The 24065-nt window shown below is 46.6% G+C and overlaps 1 protein-coding gene across 3 annotated transcripts in view; it reads left to right on the top strand.

Moving 5' to 3' along the window:
• LOC106573467 (semaphorin-4B) overlaps positions 1-24065 on the top strand; it is a 137626-nt gene that overhangs the window by 107349 nt on the left and 6212 nt on the right. For all 3 annotated transcript variants that reach the window (XM_014148547.2, XM_014148546.2, XM_014148544.2), the window contains exons 6-12: positions 11835-11946; positions 12254-12370; positions 12734-12891; positions 15807-15988; positions 16342-16492; positions 23606-23816; positions 23929-24044. In XM_014148547.2, coding sequence (XP_014004022.1) covers positions 11835-11946; positions 12254-12370; positions 12734-12891; positions 15807-15988; positions 16342-16492; positions 23606-23816; positions 23929-24044 — 1047 coding nt within the window. The remainder of the gene's footprint in view (positions 1-11834; positions 11947-12253; positions 12371-12733; positions 12892-15806; positions 15989-16341; positions 16493-23605; positions 23817-23928; positions 24045-24065) is intronic.

The raw sequence follows: 24065 nt of genomic DNA, 5'->3' as shown, positions 1-24065 counted from the left end.
GCCTGTGTGTTGTAGAGAGAACCACCATGCCTGTGTGTTGTAGAGAGAACCACCATGCCTGTGTGCTGTAGAGAGAACCACCATGCCTGTGTGCTGTAGAGAGAACCACCATGCCTGTGTGTTGTAGAGAGAACCACCATGCCTGTGTGTTGTAGAGAGAACCACCATGCCTGTGTGTTGTAGAGAGAACCACCATGCCTGTGTGCTGTAGAGAGAAGCACCATGCCTGTGTGTTGTAGAGAACCAACATCCCTGTGTGTTGTAGAGAGAACGACCATGCCTGTGTGTTGTAGAGAACCACCATGCCTGTGTGTTGTAGAGAACCACCATGCCTGTGTGCTGTAGAGAGAACCACCATGCCTGTGTGCTTTAGAGAGAACCACCATGCCTGTGTGTTGTAGAGAGAACCAGCATGCCTGTGTGCTGTAGAGAGAACTACCATGCCTGTGTGTTGTAGAGAGAACCACCATGCCTGTGTGTTGTAGAGAGAACCACCATGCCTGTGTGTTGTAGAGTGAACCACCATGCCTGTGTGCGGTAGAGAGAACCACCATGCCTGTGTGTTGTAGAGAGAACCACCATGCCTGTGTGTTGTAGAGAGAACCACCATGCCTGTGTGTTGTAGAGAGAACCACCATGCCTGTGTGTTGTATAGAGAACCACCATGCCTGTGTGTTGTAGAGAACCACCATGCCTGTGTGCTGTAGAGAGAACCACCATGCCTGTGTGCTGTAGAGAGAACCACCATGTCTGTGTGTTGTAGAGAGAACCACCATGTCTGTGTGTTGAGAGAACCACCATGCCTGTGTGTTGTAGAGAGAACCACCATGCCTGTGTGTTGTAGAGAACCACCATGCCTGTGTGTTGTAGAGAGAACCACCATGCCTGTGTGTTGTAGAGAGAACCACCATGCCTGTGTGCTGTAGAGAGAACCACCATGCCTGTGTGTTGTAGAGAACCACCATGTCTGTGTGTTGTAGAGAACCACCATGTCTGTGTGTTGTAGAGAGAACCACCATGCCTGTGTGTTGTAGAGAGAACCACCATGCCTGTGTGTTGTAGAGAGAACCACCATGCCTGTGTGTTGTAGAGAGAACCACCATGGCTGTGTGTTGTCGAGAGAACCACCATGCCTGTGTGTTGTAGAGAACCACCATGTCTGTGTGTTGTAGAGAGAACCACCATGCCTGTGTGTTATAGAGAGAACCACCATGCCTGTGTGTTGTAGAGAACCACCATGCCTGTGTGTTGTATAGAGAACCACCATGCCTGTGTGTTGTAGAGAACCACCATGCCTGTGTGTTGTAGAGAGAACCACCATGCCTGTGTGTTGTAGAGAGAACCACCATGCCTGTGTGCTGTAGAGAACCACCATGTCTGTGTGTTGTAGAGAACCACCATGTCTGTGTGTTGCAGAGAACCACCATGCCTGTGTGTTGTAGAGAGAACCACCAAGCCTGTGTGCTGTAGAGAGAACCACCATGTCTGTGTGTTGTAGAGAACCATCATGCCTGTGTATTGTAGCGAGAACCACCATGCATGTGTGTTGTAGAGAGAACCACCATGCCTGTGTGTTGTAGAGAGAACCACCATGCCTGTGTGTTGTAGAGAGAACCACCATGCCTGTGTGCTGTAGAGAGAAGCACCATGCCTGTGTGTTGTAGAGAGAACCACCATGCCTGTGTGTTGTAGAGAACCACCATGCCTGTGTGTTGTAGAGAGAACCACCATGCCTGTGTGCTGTAGAGAGAACAACCATGCCTGTGTGCTGTAGAGAGAACCACCATGCCTGTGTGTTGTAGAGAGAACCACCATGCCTGTGTGCTGTAGAGAGAACCACCCTGCCTGTGTGTTGTAGAGAGAACCACCATGCCTGTGTGTTGTAGAGAGAACCACCATGCCTGTGTGTTGTAGAGAGAACCACCATGCCTGTGTGTTGTAGAGAACCACCATGCCTGTGTGTTGTAGAGAGAACCACCATGCCTGTGTGTTGTAGAGAGAACCACCATGCCTGTGTGTTGTAGAGAGAACCACCATGCCTGTGTGTTGTAGAGAGAACCACCATGCCTGTGTGTTGTAGAGAGAACCACCATGCCTGTGTGTTGTAGAGAGAACCACCATGCCTGTGTGCTGTAGAGAGAACCACCATGCCTGTGTGTTGTAGAGAGAACCACCATGCCTGTGTGTTGTAGAGAGAACCACCATGCCTGTGTGTTGTAGAGTGAACCACCATGCCTGTGTGTTGTAGAGAGAACCACCATGCCTGTGTGTTGTAGAGAGAACCACCATGCCTGTGTGCTGTAGAGAGAACCACCATGCCTGTGTGCTGTAGAGAGAACCACCATGCCTGTGGGGGGTGCTGTTGTAGAGAGAACCACCATGCCTGTGTGTTGTAGAGAGAACCACCATGCCTGTGTGTTGTAGAGAGAACCACCATGCCTGTGTGTTGTAGAGAGAACACCATGCCTGTGTGTGTAGAGAACCACCATGCCTGTGTGTTGTAGAGAGAACCACCATGTCTGTGTGTTGTAGAGAGAACCACCATGTCTGTGTGTTGTAGAGAACCACCATGTCTGTGTGTTGCAGAGAACCACCATGCCTGTGTGTTGTAGAGAGAACCACCATGCCTGTTTCCTGTAGAGAGAACCACCATACCTGTGTCCTGTAGAGAACCACCATGCCTGTGTGCTGTAGAGAACCACCATGTCTGTGTGTTGTAGAGAACCACCATGTCTGTGTGTTGTAGAGAGAACCACCATGCCTGTGTGTTGTAGAGAGAACCACCATGCCTGTGTGTTGTAGAGAGAACCACCATGCCTGTGTGTTGTAGAGAGAACCACCATGGCTGTGTGTTGTAGGAGAGAACCACCATGCCTGTGTGTTGTAGAGAACCACCATGTCTGTGTGTTGTAGAGAGAACCACCATGCCTGTGTGTTATAGAGAGAACCACCATGCCTGTGTGCTGTCGAGAGAACCACCATGCCTGTGTGTTGTCGAGAGAACCACCATGGCTGTGTGTTGTAGAGAGAACCACCATGCCTGTGTGCTGTAGAGAGAACCACCATGCCTGTGTGTTGTAGAGAACCACCATGCCTGTGTGTTGTAGAGATAACCACCATGCCTGTGTGTTGTAGAGAGAACCACCATGCCTGTGTGTTGTAGAGAGAACCACCATGCCTGTGTGTTGTAGAGAGAACCACCATGCCTGTGTGTTGTAGAGAGAACCACCATGCCTGTGTGCTGTAGAGAGAACCACCATGCCTGTGTGCTGTAGAGAGAACCACCATGCCTGTGTGTTGTAGAGAACCACGATGCCTGTGTGTTGTATAGAGAACCACCATGCCTGTGTGTTGTAGAGAACCACCATGCCTGTGTGTTGTAGAGAACCACCATGCCTGTGTGTTGTAGAGAGAACCACCATGCCTGTGTGTTGTAGAGAACCACCATGTCTGTGTGTTGTAGAGAACCACCATGTCTGTGTGTTGCAGAGAACCACCATGCCTGTGTGTTGCAGAGAACCACCATGCCTGTGTGTTGTAGAGAGAACCACCAAGCCTGTGTGCTGTAGAGAGAACCACCATGTCTGTGTGTTGTAGAGAACCATCATGCCTGTGTGTTGTAGCGAGAACCACCATGCCTGTGTGTTGTAGAGAGAACCACCATGCCTGTGTGTTGTAGAGAGAACCACCATGCCTGTGTGTTGTAGAGAGAACCACCATGCCTGTGTGCTGTAGAGAGAAGCACGATGCCTGTGTGTTGTAGAGAACCAACATCCCTGTGTATTGTAGAGAACCACCATGCCTGTGTGCTGTAGAGAGAACCACCATGCCTGTGTGCTTTAGAGAGTACCACCATGCCTGTGTGTTGTAGAGAGAACCACCATGCCTGTGTGCTGTAGAGAACCACCATGCCTGTGTGTTGTAGAGAGAACCACCATGCCTGTGTGTTGTAGAGAGAACCACCATGCCTGTGTGTTGTAGAGTGAACCACCATGCATGTGTGCTGTAGAGAGAAGCACCATACCTGTGTGTTGTAGAGAACCACCATGCCTGTGTGCTGTAGAGAGAACCACGATGCCTGTGTGCTGTAGAGAACCACCATGCCTGTGTTTTGTAGAGAGAACCACCATGCCTGTGTTTTGTACAGAGAACCACCATGCCTGTGTGTTGTAGAGAGAACCACCATGCCTGTGTGCTGTAGAGAGAACCACCATGCCTGTGTGCTGTAGAGAGAACCACCATGCCTGTGTGTTGTAGAGAGAACCACCATGCCTGTGTGTTGTAGAGAGAACCACCATGCCTGTGTGTTGTAGAGAGAACCACCATGCCTGTGTGCTGTAGAGAGAACCACCATGCCTGTGTGCTGTAGAGAGAACCACCATGCCTGTGTGTTGTAGAGAGAACCACCATGCCTGTGTGTTGTAGAGAGAACCACCATGCCTGTGTGTTGTAGAGAGAACCACCATGCCTGTGTGCTGTAGAGAGAAGCACCATGCCTGTGTGTTGTAGAGAACCAACATCCCTGTGTGTTGTAGAGAGAATGACCATGCCTGTTTGTTGTAGAGAACCACCATGCCTGTGTGTTGCAGAGAACCACCATGTCTGTGTGTTGTAGAGAGAACCACCATGCCTCTGTGTTGTAGAGAGAACCACCATGCCTGTGTGTTGTAGAGAGAACCACCATGCCTGTGTGTTGTCGAGAGAACCACCATGGCTGTGTGCTGTCGAGAGAACCACCATGCCTGTGTGTTGTAGAGAACCACCATGTCTGTGTGTTGTAGAGAGAACCACCATGCCTGTGTGTTATAGAGAGAACCACCATGCCTGTGTGCTGTCGAGAGAACCACCATGCCTGTGTGTTGTCGAGAGAACCACCATGGCTGTGTGTTGTAGAGAGAACCACCATGCCTGTGTGTTGTAGAGAACCACCATGCCTGTGTGTTGTAGAGATAACCACCATGCCTGTGTGTTGTAGAGAGAACCACCATGCCTGTGTGTTGTAGAGAGAACCACCATGCCTGTGTGTTGTAGAGAGAACCACCATGCCTGTGTGTTGTAGAGAGAACCACCATGCCTGTGTGCTGTAGAGAGAACCACCATGCCTGTGTGCTGTAGAGAGAACCACCATGCCTGTGTGTTGTAGAGAACCACGATGCCTGTGTGTTGTATAGAGAACCACCATGCCTGTGTGTTGTAGAGAACCACCATGTCTGTGTGTTGCAGAGAACCACCATGCCTGTGTGTTGTAGAGAGAACCACCAAGCCTGTGTGCTGTAGAGAGAACCACCATGTCTGTGTGTTGTAGAGAACCATCATGCCTGTGTGTTGTAGCGAGAACCACCATGCATGTGTGTTGTAGAGAGAACCACCATGCCTGTGTGTTGTAGAGAGAACCACCATGCCTGTGTGTTGTAGAGAGAACCACCATGCCTGTGTGCTGTAGAGAGAAGCACGATGCCTGTGTGTTGTAGAGAACCAACATCCCTGTGTGTTGTAGAGAACCACCATGCCTGTGTGCTGTAGAGAGAACCACCATGCCTGTGTGCTTTAGAGAGAACCACCATGCCTGTGTGTTGTAGAGAGAACCACCATGCCTGTGTGCTGTAGAGAACCACCATGCCTGTGTGTTGTAGAGAGAACCACCATGCCTGTGTGCTGTAGAGAGAACCACCATGTCTGTGTGTTGTAGAGAACCACCATGTCTGTGTGTTGTAGAGAACCACCATGTCTGTATGTTGCAGAGAACCACCATGCCTGTGTGTTGTAGAGAGAACCACCAAGCCTGTGTGCTGTAGAGAGAACCACCATGTCTGTGTGTTGTAGAGAACCATCATGCCTGTGTGTTGTAGCGAGAACCACCATGCATGTGTGTTGTAGAGAGAACCACCATGCCTGTGTGTTGTAGAGAGAACCACCATGCCTGTGTGTTGTAGAGAGAACCACCATGCCTGTGTGTTGTAGAGAGAACCACCATGCCTGTGTGCTGTAGAGAGAAGCACCATGCCTGTGTGTTGTAGAGAACCAACATCCCTGTGTGTTGTAGAGAACCACCATGCCTGTGTGCTGTAGAGAGAACCACCATGCCTGTGTGCTGTAGAGAGAACCACCATGCCTGTGTGTTGTAGAGAGAACCACCATGCCTGTGTGCTGTAGAGAACCACCATGCCTGTGTGTTGTAGAGAGAACCACCATGCCTGTGTGTTGTAGAGAGAACCACCATGCCTGTGTGTTGTAGAGTGAACCACCATGCATGTGTGCTGTAGAGAGAAGCACCATACCTGTGTGTTGTAGAGAACCACCATGCCTGTGTGCTGTAGAGAGAACCACGATGCCTGTGTGCTGTAGAGAACCACCATGCCTGTGTTTTGTAGAGAGAACCACCATGCCTGTGTTTTGTACAGAGAACCACCATGCCTGTGTGTTGTAGAGAGAACCACCATGCCTGTGTGCTGTAGAGAGAACCACCATGCCTGTGTGCTGTAGAGAGAACCACCATGCCTGTGTGTTGTAGAGAGAACCACCATGCCTGTGTGTTGTAGAGAGAACCACCATGCCTGTGTGTTGTAGAGAGAACCACCATGCCTGTGTGCTGTAGAGAGAACCACCATGCCTGTGTGCTGTAGAGAGAACCACCATGCCTGTGTGTTGTAGAGAGAACCACCATGCCTGTGTGTTGTAGAGAGAACCACCATGCCTGTGTGTTGTAGAGAGAACCACCATGCCTGTGTGCTGTAGAGAGAAGCACCATGCCTGTGTGTTGTAGAGAACCAACATCCCTGTGTGTTGTAGAGAGAATGACCATGCCTGTGTGTTGTAGAGAACCACCATGCCTGTGTGCTGTAGAGAACCACCATGCCTGTGTGTTGTACAGAGAACCACCATGCCTGTGTGTTGTAGAGTGAACCACCATGCCTGTGTGCGGTAGAGAGAACCACCATGCCTGTGTGTTGTAGAGTGAACCACCATGCCTGTGTGCGGTAGAGAGAACCACCATGCCTGTGTGTTGTAGAGAACCACCATGCCTGTGTGTTGTAGAGAGAACCACCATGCCTGTGTGTTGTAGAGAGAACCACCATGCCTGTGTGTTGTATAGAGAACCACCATGCCTGTGTGTTGTAGAGAACCACCATGCCTGTGTGCTGTAGAGAGAACCACCATGCCTGTGTGCTGTAGAGAGAACCACCATGCCTGTGTGTTGGAGAGAGAACCACCATGCCTGTGTGTTGTAGAGAGAAACACCATGCCTGTGTGTTGTAGAGTGAACCACCATGCCTGTGTGTTGTAGAGAGAACCACCATGCCTGTGTGTTGTAGAGAGAACCACCATGCCTGTGTGCTGTAGACAGAACCACCATGCCTGTGTGCTGTAGAGAGAACCACCATGCCTGTGTGCTGTAGAGAGAACCACCATGCCTGTGTGCTGTAGAGAGAACCACCATGCCTGTGTGCTGTAGAGAGATTCACCATGCCTGTGTGCGGCAGAGAACCACCATGCCTGTGTGCTGCAGAGAACCACCATGCCTGTGTGTTGTAGAGAGAACCACCATGCCTGTGTGTTGTAGAGAACCACCATGCCTGTGTGTTGTAGAGAGAACCACCATGCCTGTGTGTTGTAGAGAACCACCATGCCTGTGTGTTGTAGAGAGAACCACCATGCCTGTGTGCTGTAGAGAGAACCACCATGTCTGTGTGTTGTAGAGAACCACCATGTCTGTGTGTTGTAGAGAACCACCATGTCTGTGTGTTGCAGAGAACCACCATGCCTGTGTGTTGTAGAGAGAACCACCATGCCTGTGTCCTGTAGAGAGAACCACCATACCTGTGTCCTGTAGAGAGAACCACCATGCCTGTGTGCTGTAGAGAACCACCATGTTTGTGTGTTGTAGAGAACCACCATGTCTGTGTGTTGCAGAGAACCACCATGCCTGTGTGTTGTAGAGAGAACCACCAAGCCTGTGTGCTGTAGAGAGAACCACCATGTCTGTGTGTTGTAGAAAACCATCATGCCTGTGTATTGTAGCGAGAACCACCATGCATGTGTGTTGTAGAGAGAACCACCATGCCTGTGTTGTAGAGAGAACCACCATGCCTGTGTGTTGTAGAGAGAACCACCATGCCTGTGTGCTGTAGAGAGAAGCACCATGCCTGTGTGTTGTAGAGAACCAACATCCCTGTGTGTTGTAGAGAGAACGACCATGCCTGTGTGTTGTAGAGAACCACCATGCCTGTGTGTTGTAGAGAACCACCATGCCTGTGTGCTGTAGAGAGAACCACCATGCCTGTGTGCTTTAGAGAGAACCACCATGCCTGTGTGTTATAGAGAGAACCACCATGCCTGTGTGCTGTAGAGAACCACCATGCCTGTGTGTTGTAGAGAGAACCACCATGCCTGTGTGTTGTAGAGAGAACCACCATGCCTGTGTGTTGTAGAGAGAACCACCATGCCTGTGTGTTGTAGAGTGAACCACCATGCCTGTGTGCGGTAGAGAGAACCACCATGCCTGTGTGCGGTAGAGAGAACCACCATGCCTGTGTGTTGTAGAGAACCACCATGCCTGTGTGTTGTAGAGAGAACCACCATGCCTGTGTGTTGTAGAGAGAACCACCATGCCTGTGTGTTGTAGAGAACCACCATGCCTGTGTGCTGTAGAGAGAACCACCATGCCTGTGTGCTGTAGAGAGAACCACCATGCCTGTGTGTTGTAGAGAGAACCACCATGCCTGTGTGTTGTAGAGAGAAACACCATGCCTGTGTGTTGTAGAGTGAACCACCATGCCTGTGTGTTGTAGAGAGAACCACCATGCCTGTGTGTTGTAGAGAGAACCACCATGCCTGTGTGCTGTAGAGAGAACCACCATGCCTGTGTGCTGTAGAGAGAACCACCATGCCTGTGTGCTGTAGAGAGAACCACCATGCCTGTGTGCTGTAGAGAGATTCACCATGCCTGTGTGCGGCAGAGAACCACCATGCCTGTGTGCTGCAGAGAACCACCATGCCTGTGTGTTGTAGAGAGAACCACCATGCCTGTGTGTTGTAGAGAACCACCATGCCTATGTGTTGTAGAGAGAACCACCATGCCTGTGTGTTGTAGAGAACCACCATGCCTGTGTGTTGTAGAGAGAACCACCATGCCTGTGTGCTGTAGAGAGAACCACCATGTCTGTGTGTTGTAGAGAACCACCATGTCTGTGTGTTGTAGAGAACCACCATGCCTGTGTGTTGTAGAGAGAACCACCATGCCTGTGTCCTGTAGAGAGAACCACCATACCTGTGTCCTGTAGAGAGAACCACCATGCCTGTGTGCTGTAGAGAACCACCATGTCTGTGTGTTGTAGAGAACCACCATGTCTGTGTGTTGCAGAGAACCACCATGTCTGTGTGTTGTAGAGAGAACCACCATGCCTCTGTGTTGTAGAGAGAACCACCATGCCTGTGTGTTGTAGAGAGAACCACCATGCCTGTGTGTTGTCGAGAGAACCACCATGGCTGTGTGCTGTCGAGAGAACCACCATGCCTGTGTGTTGTAGAGAACCACCATGCCTGTGTGTTGTAGAGAGAACCACCATGCCTGTGTGTTATAGAGAGAACCACCATGCCTGTGTGCTGTCGAGAGAACCACCATGCCTGTGTGTTGTAGAGAACCACCATGTCTGTGTGTTGTAGAGAGAACCACCATGCCTGTGTGTTATAGAGAGAACCACCATGCCTGTGTGTTGTAGAGAGAACCACCATGCCTTTCTTCTGTAGAGAGAACCACCATGCCTGTGTGTTGTAGAGAACCACCATGCCTGTGTGTTGTAGAGATAACCACCATGCCTGTGTGTTATAGAGAGAACCACCATGCCTGTGTGCTGTCGAGAGAACCACCATGCCTGTGTGTTGTAGAGAACCACCATGTCTGTGTGTTGTAGAGAGAACCACCATGCCTGTGTGTTATAGAGAGAACCACCATGCCTGTGTGTTGTAGAGAGAACCACCATGCCTTTGTTCTGTAGAGAGAACCACCATGCCTGTGTGTTGTAGAGAACCACCATGCCTGTGTGTTGTAGAGATAACCACCATGCCTGTGTGTTGTAGAGAGAACCACCATGCCTGTGTGTTGTAGAGAGAACCACTATGCCTGTGTGTTGTAGAGAGAACCACTATGCCTGTGTGTTGTAGAGAGAACCACCATGCCTGTGTGTTGTAGAGAGAACCACCATGCCTGTGTGCTGTAGAGAGAACCACCATGCCTGTGTGCTGTAGAGAGAACCACCATGCCTGTGTGCTGTAGAGAGAACCACCATGCCTGTGTGCTGTAGAGAGAACCACCATGCCTGTGTGTTGTAGAGAACCACCATGCCTGTGTGCTGTAGAGAGAACCACCATGCCTGTGTGCTGTAGAGAGAACCACCATGCCTGTGTGTTGTAGAGAACCACCATGCCTGTGTGCTGTAGAGAGAACCACCATGCCTGTGTTGTAGAGAGATGTAATTAGCCTTGTAATTCACTCTGTCAATCAAGGTACATATTTTCTTCTCCATGAGATTATCCCCCTGGAGACTGCATATTTTTTCACCTGAAATCAGCATATTCCAATTATACCCCTTATCGATGCTTAGTGAGCATGTGTGGCTCTGGGTTGTATGAAGATGTTTTAGAACTCATAGATTTGAGAGGAAGTGCATCTTTAAAAGTGTTCTGCTGATGGAGAGACAAGTCTCTGAGGCAATTCAGAATAACATTGACATTTCCATTTAAAAATATTGACAGTCAAAGAACATCTCAAATGTGTGTCCCTTTCCCCTTCATACTACTTCAATATGGGGGGGATACATTAAGGGAGGAGGGGAAGTATCTTGGCTTAACTTTAGGTTGTGTCTCTCTTATCACAACCATTGAGTCTCAGCCCACACAGAGAGATATAAAGTACAGTATAGAAAGTTATGTCCATTCCTTCTGTAAGCAGCACTCCTCATCTTCCCCATCACCAGATCGCTTTTAAAAGGAATTGTATAATAACATTTACTTAATAAAGAGCGACAGCCCCTAAAAAGCTATTTCTCATTTGAAAATGGCCTATGTGGCATAAATATGAGTCCAAATATTTATTATAGTGTAATAATGTACTACAAAGTGAAAATAGGATAAATTTGGTCATAAAGTCCGTCTCATCCAAAACTGAGATTTGCAAGATAATGGAAAAAATGAAGGGTAGCGTAAGAGTTTGGCAGCACGCACATAATCATACATTCGGAGCGCAGCTGCACACGACCCAATTGTAATGCCCATGGTCAATTTGGTTTGACATTCGATATCCCTATGGGGCTGGTTAGGGGCCATCAGTAAATTGCACAGTGTACATCGGACAATATTTTAAAAGGTCAATAGCTTCAAATGTCAATGACTTAAAAACTTCAAACCATCTATACATTTTCATATACAAATATTGAAAGCATTTAATGAGATTACTAAAAGTTGTGCAACATGAACATACTGTCCCATTTACATTGTGTAATTTATTGACGGTCCCTAAACAGCCCCAGAGATATGCTATCCAAAGTCAAACCAATTTTCCCACGGTTGCGCTACAGCCGCTGAAGCTAATTGGCAAAATGATTTAGCTAACTCCTCCCACCTGCGAACACACACAAGAGACACCCACATCAAACCACACCCTGTGGTTTGACCCACCCCAAAGTGACCGACTGTGACCACATACTGGTTCCCGCCCCAGAATTTGTGCTACAGCGCTGTAGTAGCGAACAGAGTGGCCAGCAGGCAGTGGGAATTGTCAGTGTAGATTACAGCCCTACTTCTCCTCAAGGCTCTCTTTCTCTCTGGGTCCTCTCCAGAACACAGCTGACTTCACCCTGGTGAGAAGCCAGACTGGAGAGATAGTGACAGAGGACGGACGCAGCCGCTGCCCTTTCAACCCTGAGTACAAGTCCACTGCCATCATGGCCGGTAGGATCACTATATGGGTCACTTATTTACTGTCAGGGAAATATGTTTGGCTTCTATATGACTGTGTACACAATACATACTGTATAACATAATGTAGACATACTTAATTACTGATTTATCAATTATAAAATATTTTATATACAGTAGCTGCAATGTATATTTTACCATCCTTAGTGTCTTCCATACTGTAAATATACTAGCAGACAACACTTCCCTCCTAGATTCCAGGGTTTGTTATGAGTGACAGAGGCTCCTTCTCTAGGTCCAGATATTGTTTGTCTTCATCTTATCGTTCCTTACATTATAGATGGAGAACTGTATGCTGGTACGGTCAGTAATTTCCAAGGAAATGAACCTATCATTTACAAGAGCCTGGGCCAAGGCGCTGCCCTGAAAACAGAAAACTCCTTGAACTGGCTCCAAGGTAAGTTCAGGTCTTCAGGCAGTAAGCTATCTGGTAACTGCTTCATGTCATGGTCTACTGTTTGTATATGAAGCTAGCTGATAAGGTAAACATGCACACATAAATAGTTTCCCCCTAAACATACAATCAGTATTTGAAGACCTCAGGCTGGACATGATAAATGAAAATGACCGTAGCTTTGAAGAACTATAGGCGTTTCCATGGTATTTTGTCATGTTCAACATGCAGTAGTTACCACTATTCCTGTTGCAAAATCGCTGAATCACCAGAAGACGTTTGTGGATGTAAAAGGCATGTCCGTGTGCTAGAGTGCATAGTTCTAGGTTTACATTTCACCCTGTGGTTTCTTTGTTGTTGTTCCAGACCCAGCCTTTGTGGGCTCTGCCTACATCCAGGAGAGCCTGCCCAAAGGCAACCCAGTAGGTGACGACGATAAGATTTACTTCTTCTTCAGCGAAGCGGGAAAAGAGTTAGATTTTTTTGACAAAACCATTGTGTCACGCATCGCTCGCGTGTGTAAGGTGAGTGATGCTTCGACGGAGATGGCCTGTCTAAAGAGTGTCTTTTCCCCTTGAGCAAGGCTCTCCTCACCCCCACCAATCTAGACACACTTTAATGGACTCTATCAGAGTGGGAGAAGAGTGTGTGTGTGTGTGTGTGTACACTTCTATGTGGTGTATGCATGTGTGTGTGAGGTGGGGGATTTAAGGGTGGAAGTGGTTGGTTTCACAGGGTGGGAGGGACACAGGGGTTCGTGTTACAGAAAAACATTCCTCCTGTGAGTTCCCCCTGTTTGGTCCCTCCTCCTCCAATCTTATCAGATTTCAGAAAATATTAGCGTTCAGCTAGGATTCACAGCAGACCTAAAATTCCTTCTCCACCTCTTTCCTGCACTTACCTGCAGACAAGGGTGTACTACGAGCAGCCGGAACACTTTACTTCAGTTTCCAGAATTTGAACCTGAAAGGAATGGTTTCCAATCATTATTCCACCGGTCTATTGTTGAGTGATACTTCTTCTCCACAATAATTTAATGAAAGTGAATCTGCCCTCACTTTGACAGCATGGTCATGGCCTCTTGTTTATCCCAGCTGTAGAACGGCCAATCCAAACACCGTGTGAAATACTAGCTGACAGTTTTATGGGCAACACCCCTCCTCCCAGGCTTTGCATTTCCAGCAGTCAATCTTCCCGGGAAAGCATCTTGTAATATTGCATTTCTTTCCTTTTTGTTTTATGAAGAGATAAGCAGTACCATTGCAGTGCTGCCAGAGTGGATCGAGTGAGGTGCATACAGTGAAGGGAGGAGCTATGTGACTGAGTCCTCCTGCAGGCAGCACCTTGTCCTCGCACATATAACAAACAAACGTAATGAATCCACCAAAGCCCATTATCAAACTTAATTTGAAAATATTTACCATGATGAGACGTGAAATAGAGCTCTGCTTTGGGGCCAGCTCAGAAGTCATTTTCAATTGTTTCTGTGCCTTTTTAATTTAATTTCCACCTCGGCCATATGAGCTAAACTCATTAAAGCAGTCTACACTTAGCAGCGACAGGCATCTTTTGCATTTTAAGAGGCCCCATACATTGCAGTTCCAATGGAGGGATATGTTTCCTTGTTTATATTTTTCGAACAGGCAGCAGACAGCTTCTAGTAATAGGATTTTGACTGCCTATCCATCCCAGGCTCTGCAGACTACAAGCAGAAAGGCTTCTCTACAGTAGCTGTCTGCAGGTGTATGTCTTGACAGTGAGTGGCAGTCAAATGGTAACCAGTGTGTCTGCCACTGTTAGAGTGAGACTGCAGGACACACCCTTGATTCTCCTCTAAAATAAAACACAGGATGGTGGTGTGCAGGCCAATCACAGGGGAGATTTGAACTCAGTGTACAGAGTATCTTAGCTACAGCTCCTGGTCTTTCTTATCCTCACACCATACACGCCACTATAGTGTCCTTGTTAGGGAATTCCCCTTGTAAAGGTTTGGATGGTGCAATATGTGTTGGTGAAACTGTAGACAAGGCGTTGTCAAAAATACAGAATTACAATAATACTGAAAATGAAACTTTTGATGGGTGGAGCATTGTGGATGTATACAGCTGTGCAGAAAACAGAAAAACACAACAAGCTGGTATTACTGTTATTACAGAAACTCTGGAAATTCAACCTAGCAATGAGTACCTGCATGTTGGAAAGGGAGGCTTATGTAAGGGGTTAATGAATTGAGCACTTTCTGTCCAATATTCATAAGGAGAGACTTTAGGTACACACTCTCTCTGGTTTTAATAATAACTAGGTAGACCCAGGGGAGCAGAGCAGGGAATACATGTAGCTCATTATCTGGTTGGGTTAATACATCAAGTAATTGCTTCTGAAACTCAGCATTAGTCACGTGTCATTTCCCTTTACCATTCACTGATGTCATTTCCTCTGATTAATGTTGGGCAGAGGGGGACTCAGATGAAGGCACATCTTACAGGGCTCTGGGTTATGTAGACTAGACTTCTTTTGGCTTCTTTTTAGTCCTCTGAACAGTGCTCTGTGAAGATGACTTACCGTTCCTCCCTCAGCCTTTTCAATCTCCTCAGATCTATGTCCCAGACAAGAATTGGAGTAATTGCTGCACTCTGAGCCACAGACTCAAGTGAATGTAAACAGACAATTATATTCGTTTTTTTCCCGTTGTATGTCCCCACACATTCTCTGTACATCCAGCTATCTGTATAGGTACAGCATTCATAGCTGTAAGGCTCACAAATAATCTCTTTCATGCCGAGTTTGGAGTGATCTAAGTGAATTTATAATTTCTTAATGGAAAAGTTGTGCCGCTTTTTTAGCTTCTCAAGCCAACCAAGTATCATGCTCCCATAGATGACCACAGCCCACCAGGCAGGGTAGTGCCACAGGCACAGGTTCAGAGTGGTAGTGTCCGTGGAGAGGCATTGTGTGTGAGCAGTGTCCTTTTCTCTCTCTCACTGGAAAGCATTTGGCCTCCCCAGTGACCCAGTGTTTTCCTTCCATCCAGTTGTGATGTCTAATATTGTTTTCTTGACCTAGAACTCTACTGCCCCAGGGGAGATGTGTTATAGCCACAATCCGTTGTACTCAGTCTGGTGATTTTACAATATTGGTTCTAATTTATGCCAATTCAAACAGTGCCTCGTTTCGAGAGAATAATGTTTCAGACATATCATTACATATATCAAATCAAACTGTATTTGACAACAGGTGTAGAACATGTACACCAGGCAGAATGTAAACCATAATAATATTTAGGCAAGTTGGTTGCCATGACATCAGATTATTATGCATTCTCACCATTTCAACTATTGTATTTAGAGTTTAAACGTACATGCTTGTGCCCTCTACTGGACACTGGGTTACTGTGACTGCAGGTCCATATACTGTAACAAAGCTCTGATTTGTATTACAGGGTGACAAAGGAGGAGAGAGGGTGCTGCAGAAGAAATGGACCACCTTCCTAAAAGCACAGCTCCTCTGTTCGCTGCCTGACGATGGCTTCCCCTTCAACATCATCCAGGACATGTTTGTGTTGACGCCCAGCCCAGAAGACTGGAAGAACACCGTGTTCTATGGGGTCTTCACTTCACAGTGGTGAGGAAACACTTTGTCACGAAGACATACAGTACATATGCAAGAGTGTGTAGGATTTTCTATTGATTTGGGTAATGAAATATTCTGTGTCTGAGTTGGTTGGTATTACACTCATCTCCTCAATAACATTTCCCATACATGAACAGCTCACTGTCAGTTTATAGCAGATTATCATTGACCCAGTCATGGGCAAACAGCCACACCTCCATGCCCTCTGTTCGTCTGTGGTGTATTGGAGACATTATTGATCACGTACTTTATATTAGTTCAGCACTACTGTGAGAGCAAAGAATAGGATGACTTGGGGGAAGAGGAATGTGATGCAGCTTAACTGCTGTGTGGTGTTATCTCAGGTATAAAGGGGCCTCTGGCAGCTCAGCAGTGTGTGCCTTCTCCATGGACCAGGTGGAGAAGGCCTTCAACGGCCGTTACCGGGAGGTCAACCGGGAGACCCAGCAGTGGTACACCTACAACCACCCTGTCCCTGAGCCACGGCCTGGAACGGTGAGTTAATGTCCACTGCCCTCTGCTGGACAGCTGACACAGTATCACTAACCTGCATTACGCCTCCATCACACCAATAGTGCAGTTGCATTTGGTACGCCAGAAGTACATTGTGTTGCAGTGCCTTCTGTGTGGTGCGTACGTTGGATTTATCGAACGTATGTGTAAAACTGTATGCGCAGACGACATGACAGAAATGGTAGCAGAAGGTGAATGTTGAACTTTTGTCCAGATGATGCTGTGTTCTATTTTGCGCAAAAACCCTATTGGTTTGATCAAGGCGTTAGACTGTACTAAAGGCGTCTGCTTACATAGGTTTGGTTTGCTCCTAGCAGAACTCGACTAGGCGAAAGTGAACATCTGTGCGCACATACTACCTTAAAATACCTTTGCTTGAAAAATGACAAAAAGCGGTTTGTCCCTCTTCAAATCAAATTGTATTAGTCACATGCTCCGAATACAACAGGTAGACCTTACAGTGAAATGCTTACTTACAATCCCCTAACCAACAATGCAGTTTAAAAAATACGAATAAGAAATAAATGTAACAAGTAATTAAAGAGCAGCAGTAAAATAACAATAGCGCGACTATATACAGGAGGTACCGGTACAGAGTCAATGTGCAGGGGGCACCGGTTAGTCGAGGTAATTGAGGTAATATGTACATGTAGGTAGAGTTATTAAAGTGACTATGCATAGATAATAATAGAGTAGCAGCGGCATAAAGGTTGGTGGGCAATGCAAATAGTCTGTGTAGCCATTTGATTAGATGTTCAGGAGTCTTATGGCTTGTGAGGTAGAAGCTGTTTAGAAGCCTCTTGGACCAAGACTTGGCGCTGCGGTACCACTTGCTGTGCGGTAGGAGACAGAACAGTCTATGACTAGGGTGGCTGGAGTATTTGACAATTTTTAGGGCCTTCCTCTGACATCGCCTGGTATAGAGGTCCTGGATGGCAGGAAGCTTGGCCCCGGTGATGTACTGGGCCGTACGCAATACCCTCTGTAGTGCCTTGTGGTCGGAGGCCGAGCAATGGCCATACCAGGCAGTGATGCAACCAGTCAGGATGCTCTCGATGGTACAGCTGTAGAACCTTTTGACGATCTGAGGACCCATGCCAAATCTTTTCAGTCTGCTGAGGGGGAATAGGTTTTGTCGTGCCTTCTTCACGACTGTCTTGGTGTGCTTGGACCATGTTAGTTTGTTGGTGATGTGGATGCCATGGAACTTGAAGCTCTCAACCTGCTCCACTAGAGCCCCATCGATGAGAATGGGGGCGTGCTCAGTCCTCCTTTTCCTGTAGCCCACAATCATCTCCGTTGTCTTGATCACGTTGAGGGAGAGGTTGTCTGGCACCACACGGCCAGGTCTCTGACCTCCTCCCTATAGGCTGTCTCATCGTTGTCGGTGATCAGGCCTACCACTGTTGTGTCATCGGCAAACTTAATGATGGTGTTGGAGTTGTGCCTGGCCGGGCAGTCATGAGTGAACAGGGAGTACAGGAGGGGACTGAACATGCACCCCTGAGGGGACCCTGTGTTGAGGATCAGCGTGGCAGATATATTGTTACCTACCCTTTCCACGTGGGGGCGGCCCGTCAGGAAGTCCAGGATCCAGTTTCAGAGGGAGGTGTTTAGTCCCTGGGTCCTTAGCTTATTGATGAGCTTTGAGGGCACTATGCTTTTGAACGCTGAGCTGTAGTCAATGAATAGCATTCTCACATACAGTGGGGCAAAAAAGTATTTAGTCAGCCACCAATTGTGCAAGTTCTCCCACTTAAAAAGATGAGAGAGGCCTGTAATTTTCATCATAGGTATACTTCAACTATGACAGACAAAATTAGAAAAAAAATCCAGAGAAATCACATTGTAGGGATTTTAATGAATTTATTTGCAAATTATGGTGGAAAATAAGTATTTGGTCAATAACAAAAGTTTATCTCAATACTTTGTTATATACCCTTTGTTGGCAATGACACAGGTCAAACGTTTTCTGTAAGTCTTCACAAGGTTTTCACACACTGTTGCTGGTATTTTGGCCCATTCCTCCATGCAGATCTCCTCTAGAGCAGTGATGTTTTGGGGCTGTCGCTGGGCAACACGGACTTTCAACTCCCTCCAAAGATTTTCTATGGGGTTGAGATCTGGAGACTGGCTAGGCCACTCCAGGACCTTGAAATGCTTCTTACGAAGCCACTCCATCGTTGCCCGGGCGGTGTGTTTGGGATCATTGTCATGCTGAAAGACCCAGCCACGTTTCATCTTCAATGCCCTTGCTGATGGAAGGAGGTTTTCACTCAAAATCTCACGATACATGGCCCATTCATTCTTTCCTTTACACGGATCAGTCGTCCTGGTCCCTTTGCAGAAAAACAGCCCCAAAGCATGATGTTTCCACCCCCATGCTTCACAGTAGGTACGGTGTTCTTTGGATGCAACTCAGCATTCTTTGTCCTCCAAACACGACAAGTTGAGTTTTTACCAAAAAGTTATATTTTGGTTTCATCTGATCATATGACATTCTCCCAATCCTCTTCTGGATCATCCAAATGCTTTCTAGCAAACTTCAGACGGGCCTGGACATGTACTGGCTTAAGCAGGGGGACACGTCTGGCACTGCAGGATTTGAGTCCCTGGCGGCGTAGTGTGTTACTGATGGTAGGCTTTGTTACTTTGGTCCCAGCTCTCTGCAGGTCATTCACTAGGTCCCCCCGTGTGCTTCTGGGATTTTTGCTCACCGTTCTTGTGATCATTTTGACCCCACGGGGTGAGATCTTGCGTGGAGCCCCAGATCGAGGGAGATTATCAGTGGTCTTGTATGTCTTCCATTTCCTAATAATTGCTCCCACAGTTGATTTCTTCAAACCAAGCTGCTTACCTATTGCAGATTCAGTCTTCCCAGCCTGGTGCAGGTCTACAATTTTGTTTCTGGTGTCCTTTGACAGCTCTTTGGTCTTGGCCATAGTGGAGTTTGGAGTGTGACTGTTTGAGGTTGTGGACAGGTGTCTTTTATACTGATAACAAGTTCAAACAGGTGCCATTAATACAGGTAACGAGTGGAGGACAGAGGAGCCTCTTAAAAAAGAAGTTACAGGTCTGTGAGAGCCAGACATCTTGCTTGTTTGTAGGTGACCAAATACTTATTTTCCACCATAATTTGCAAATAAATTCATTAAAAATCCTACAATGTGATTTTCTTGATTTTTTTTTTCTCATTTTGTCTGTCATTACAGGCCTCTCTCATCTTTTTAAGTGGGAGAACTTTCACAATTGGTGGCTGACTAAATAATGTTTTGCCCCACTGTAGATGTTCCTTTTGTCCAGGTGGGAAAGGGCAGTGTGGAGTGCAATAGAGATCGCATCATCTGTGGATCTGTTAGGCCGGTATGCAAATCGGAGTGGATCTAGCGTTTCTGGGATAATGGTGTTGATGTGAGCCATGACCAGCCTTTCAATGCACTTCATGGCTACAGACGTGAGTGCTACAGGTCGGTAGTCATTTAGGCAGGAATCCTTTGTGTTCTTAGACACAGGTACTATGGTGGTCTGCTTAAAACATATTGGTATTACAGACTCAGACAGGGAGAGGTTGAAAATGTCAGTGAAGACACTTGCCAGTTGGTCAGCGCATGCTCGCAGTACACATCCTGGTAATCCGTCTGGCCCTGCGGCCTTGTGAATGTTGACCTTTTTAAAGGTCTTACTCACATCGGCTGCAGAGAGCATGATCACACAGTCGTCCAGAACAGCTGGTGCTCTCAAGCATGTTTCAGTGTTAATTGCCTCGAAGCGAGCATAGAAGTAGTTTAGTTCATCTGGTAGGCTCATGTCACTGGGCAGCTCTCGGCTGTGCTTCTCTTTGTAGTCTGTAATGGTTTGCAAGCCCAGCCACATCCGACGAGCATCAGAGGCGGTGTAGTACGATTCAGTCTTAGTCCTGTATTGACACTTTGCCTGTTTGTTGGTTCATCGGAGGGCATAGCGGGATTTCTTATAAGCTTCTGGGTTAGAGTCCCGCTCCTTGAAAGCGGCAGCTCTTGCCTTTAGCTCAGTGCGGATGTTGCCTGTAATCCATGGCTTTTGGTTGGGGTATGTACGTACGGTCATTTTGGGGACGACGTCATCGATGCACTTATTGATGAAGCCAATGACTGATGTGGTGTACTCCTCAATGCCATCGGAAAGAATCCCGGAACATATTCCAGTCTGTGCTAGCAAAACAGTCCTGTACCTTAGCATCTGCTTCATCTGACCACTTTTTTATTGACTGAGTCACTGGTGCTTCCTGCTTTAATATTTGCTTGTAAGCAGGAATCAGGAGGATAGAATTATGGTCAGATTTGCCAAATGGAGGGCGAGAGAGAGCTTTGTACACATCTCTGTGTGTAGAGTAAAGGTGGTCTAGAGTTTTGCACATTTAACATGCTGCATTAAAGTCCTCGGCCACTAGGAGCGCCACCTCTGGATGAGCGTTTTCCTGTTTGCTTATGGCAGAATACAGCTCATTGAGGGTGCTCTTAGTGCCAGCATCGGTCTCTGGTGGTATGTAGACAGCTACAAAAAATACAGATGAAAACTCTATTGGTAGATAGTGTGGTCTACAGCTTATCATGAGATACTCTACCTCAGGCAAGCAAAACCTTGAGACGGTTGTTTACAAATGCATAGTCTGCCACCCCTTGTCTTACCAGACACCGCTGTTGTATCCTGCCGAGACAGCGTATAACCAGCCAGCTGTATGTTGATAATGTCGTCGATCAGCTACGACTCCGTGAAGCATAAGATTTTACAGTTTTTAATGTCCCGTTGGTAGTTTAATCTTCCTCGTAGGTCGTCGATTCTATTTATCAATGATTGCATGTTAGCTAGTAGAACGGAAGGCAAGGGGGGTTTATTCGATCGCCTACGAATTCTCAGAAGGCAGCCCGACCTCCGCCCTCTTTTTCTCTGCCTTCTCTTCACGCAAATTACGGGGATTTGGGTCTGTCCTCCACTTCCTCAAAATAGTCAGAAATAATCTAAGATAACTCAAGAAATCTGCAGTTAATTTTGACATTTTTGCCAAGGAGGTCTTAGTCACGCAATTTTAACTAAGATGTTTGGTGCAGTATTTTTCAAGTGAAAACATTTGCATGAAAACTATTTGCCTGTCTTTGAATTACAACAAACACTTAAAGAATCTACTGTTGACCAATCACTGACGAAGGTTGCGTAAACTTTGACTACCGAACTACAACAAGCCTCAAGGAAAGAATGTGTGCTCGAACAGCCGAAGGAAAAAAAACTGCTGAAAGCTACTTAACCTCTTGGGGCTAGGTGGGACGCTAGCGTGCCACCCGTGGTGCACTCCATCAACAGCAGGTGCATTTCAAGAGCGGCAAATTTGAATCCAAATAAATGTCAAAATTCAAATTTTTCAAAAATACAACTATGTTACACCATTTGAAAGATAAACATCTCCTTAATCTAACCACGTTTTACGATTTCAAAAAGGTTTTACGGCGAAAGCATAAATTTAGAGTATGTTAGGACAGTACATTTACAAGAGTTGTGTGTAATGTTTTGTCAAGTCAAAGACAGGTTCACCAAAACCATAAAACCAGCTAAAATGATGCACTAACCTTTTACAATCTCCATCAGATGACACTCCTAGGACATTATGTTAGACAATGCATGCATTTTTAGTTCTATCAAGTTCATATTTATATCCAAAAACAGCGTTTTACTATGGCATTGATGTTGAGGAAATCGTTTCCCTCCAATAACCGGCAGTCAAGTCAACACCACAAATTAAATAATTAAAATTAGAAAACATTGGTAAAATATTATATTGTCATTTAAAGAATTATAGATTTACATCTCTTGAACGCAATCAACTTGCCAGATTTAAAAATAACCTTACTGGGAAATCACACTTTGCAATAATCTGAGGACTGCGCCCAGAAAAATACGCGTTGCGATACAGACTAGACGTCATGTTGGGGAGATCTAAAATCGAAAATACTATGTAAATAATCCATTACCTTTGATTCTCTTCATCAGATGTCACTTCCAGGTATCACAGATCCATAACGAATGTAGTTTTGTTCAAAAAAGCTCATCATTTATGTCCAAAAATCTCCGTCTCGTTAGCACATGATGTAAGCCAGCCGGACTTCTCGTCATGAACGAGGGGAAAAAATATATTTCCGTTCGTTCAAACATGTCAAACGTTGTATAGCATAAATCATTAGGGCCTTTTTAACCAGAACATGAATAATATTCAAGGTGGACGAATGCATACTCTTTTATAACGTATTGGAACGAGGGTACCCAACATGAACTAGCGCGCCAGGTGTCTAATGGGCCATCATCGTTCCATGGCTCTTGTTCGGTCAGATCTCCCTCCAGAAGACTCAAAACACTTTGTAAAGGCTGGTGACATCTAGTGGAAGCAATAGGAAGTGCCAAAATATTCCTAAACCCCTGTGTTTTTCAATGGGATAGGTTTAAAGTCAATACAACACATCAGGTATCCACTTCCTGTCAGAAAATGTCTCAGGGTTTTGCCTGCCAAATGAGTTCTGTTATACTCACAGACACCATTCAAACAGTTTTGGAAACTTTAGAGTGTTTTCTATCCATATATAATAAGTATATGCATATTCTAGTTACTGGGTAGGATTAGTAACCAGATTAAATCGGGTACATTTTTTTTATCCAGACGTGCAAATGCTGCCCCCTAGACCCAACAGGTTAACACCAAAATATTGTTATAATATATGCGCAAAATTGTTCCATTGGGAAGTCTACAGTAAACTTTACCCAACCTTGTGTGTGCAGGTCGGATGTGTTGTAGCCTGCTTTAGTCACATCACCAATCTGGACTGAACATCAGTGCTTAAGCAGCTAAGTTATCTGTTTCTCTGCTGTCACTGGCTGCCCTCTTCCCAGAAGGCCTGATGTTATCAAAAAGCTGCTGCTGCTTTCATTTCCTGGCAGCGTTATCATGGCCACATCAACTGAAGGATACAAACACATATTGATGGGGGAGTAGGCATGGGGGAGTAGTATGGTTGTGTAGTGTGTATTGTAGCCCAGTGTGTGCTTATGAGACTCCCTGTGTTTCTTCCACAGTGTATCACTAATGCAGCCCGGGACCAGGGCATCCCCTCCTCCATGCACATGCCTGACAAGGTATTGAACTTCGTCAAGGACCACTTCCTGATGGACAGTGTGATCCGCAGCCAGCCCCTCCTGCTGAAACGCAGCGTCCGCTACACCCAGATAGCTGTCCACCGGGTCCAGGCCATCCATAAACACTACAATGTGCTCTTCATTGGAACAGGTACTGTAAACAGGCTCAGCTGACAGAACTTCTCCCCCTTTCCTGTTCTGTATGAGAGGCAGAGCTATAGCAGACATTAACCATCTACTGTTCTGTCATACGTCTCTGGCAGATGACGGGAGACTCCACAAAGCCATTAATGTCAACAACAAGATGCACATCATTGAGGAGATGATGCTCTTCACTGACCCCCAGCCTGTAGAACACATAGAACTGGAGTCTGAGAAGGTACAGTACAGAGTGTAGAGT

Source organism: Salmo salar, chromosome ssa16 (assembly GCF_905237065.1).
Source record: "Salmo salar chromosome ssa16, Ssal_v3.1, whole genome shotgun sequence".
In the NCBI taxonomy this organism is placed as follows: Eukaryota; Metazoa; Chordata; class Actinopteri; order Salmoniformes; family Salmonidae; genus Salmo; species Salmo salar.
Note: the sequence above shows the minus strand (reverse complement) of the source record. Positions and strands in the feature narration are given on the sequence as shown.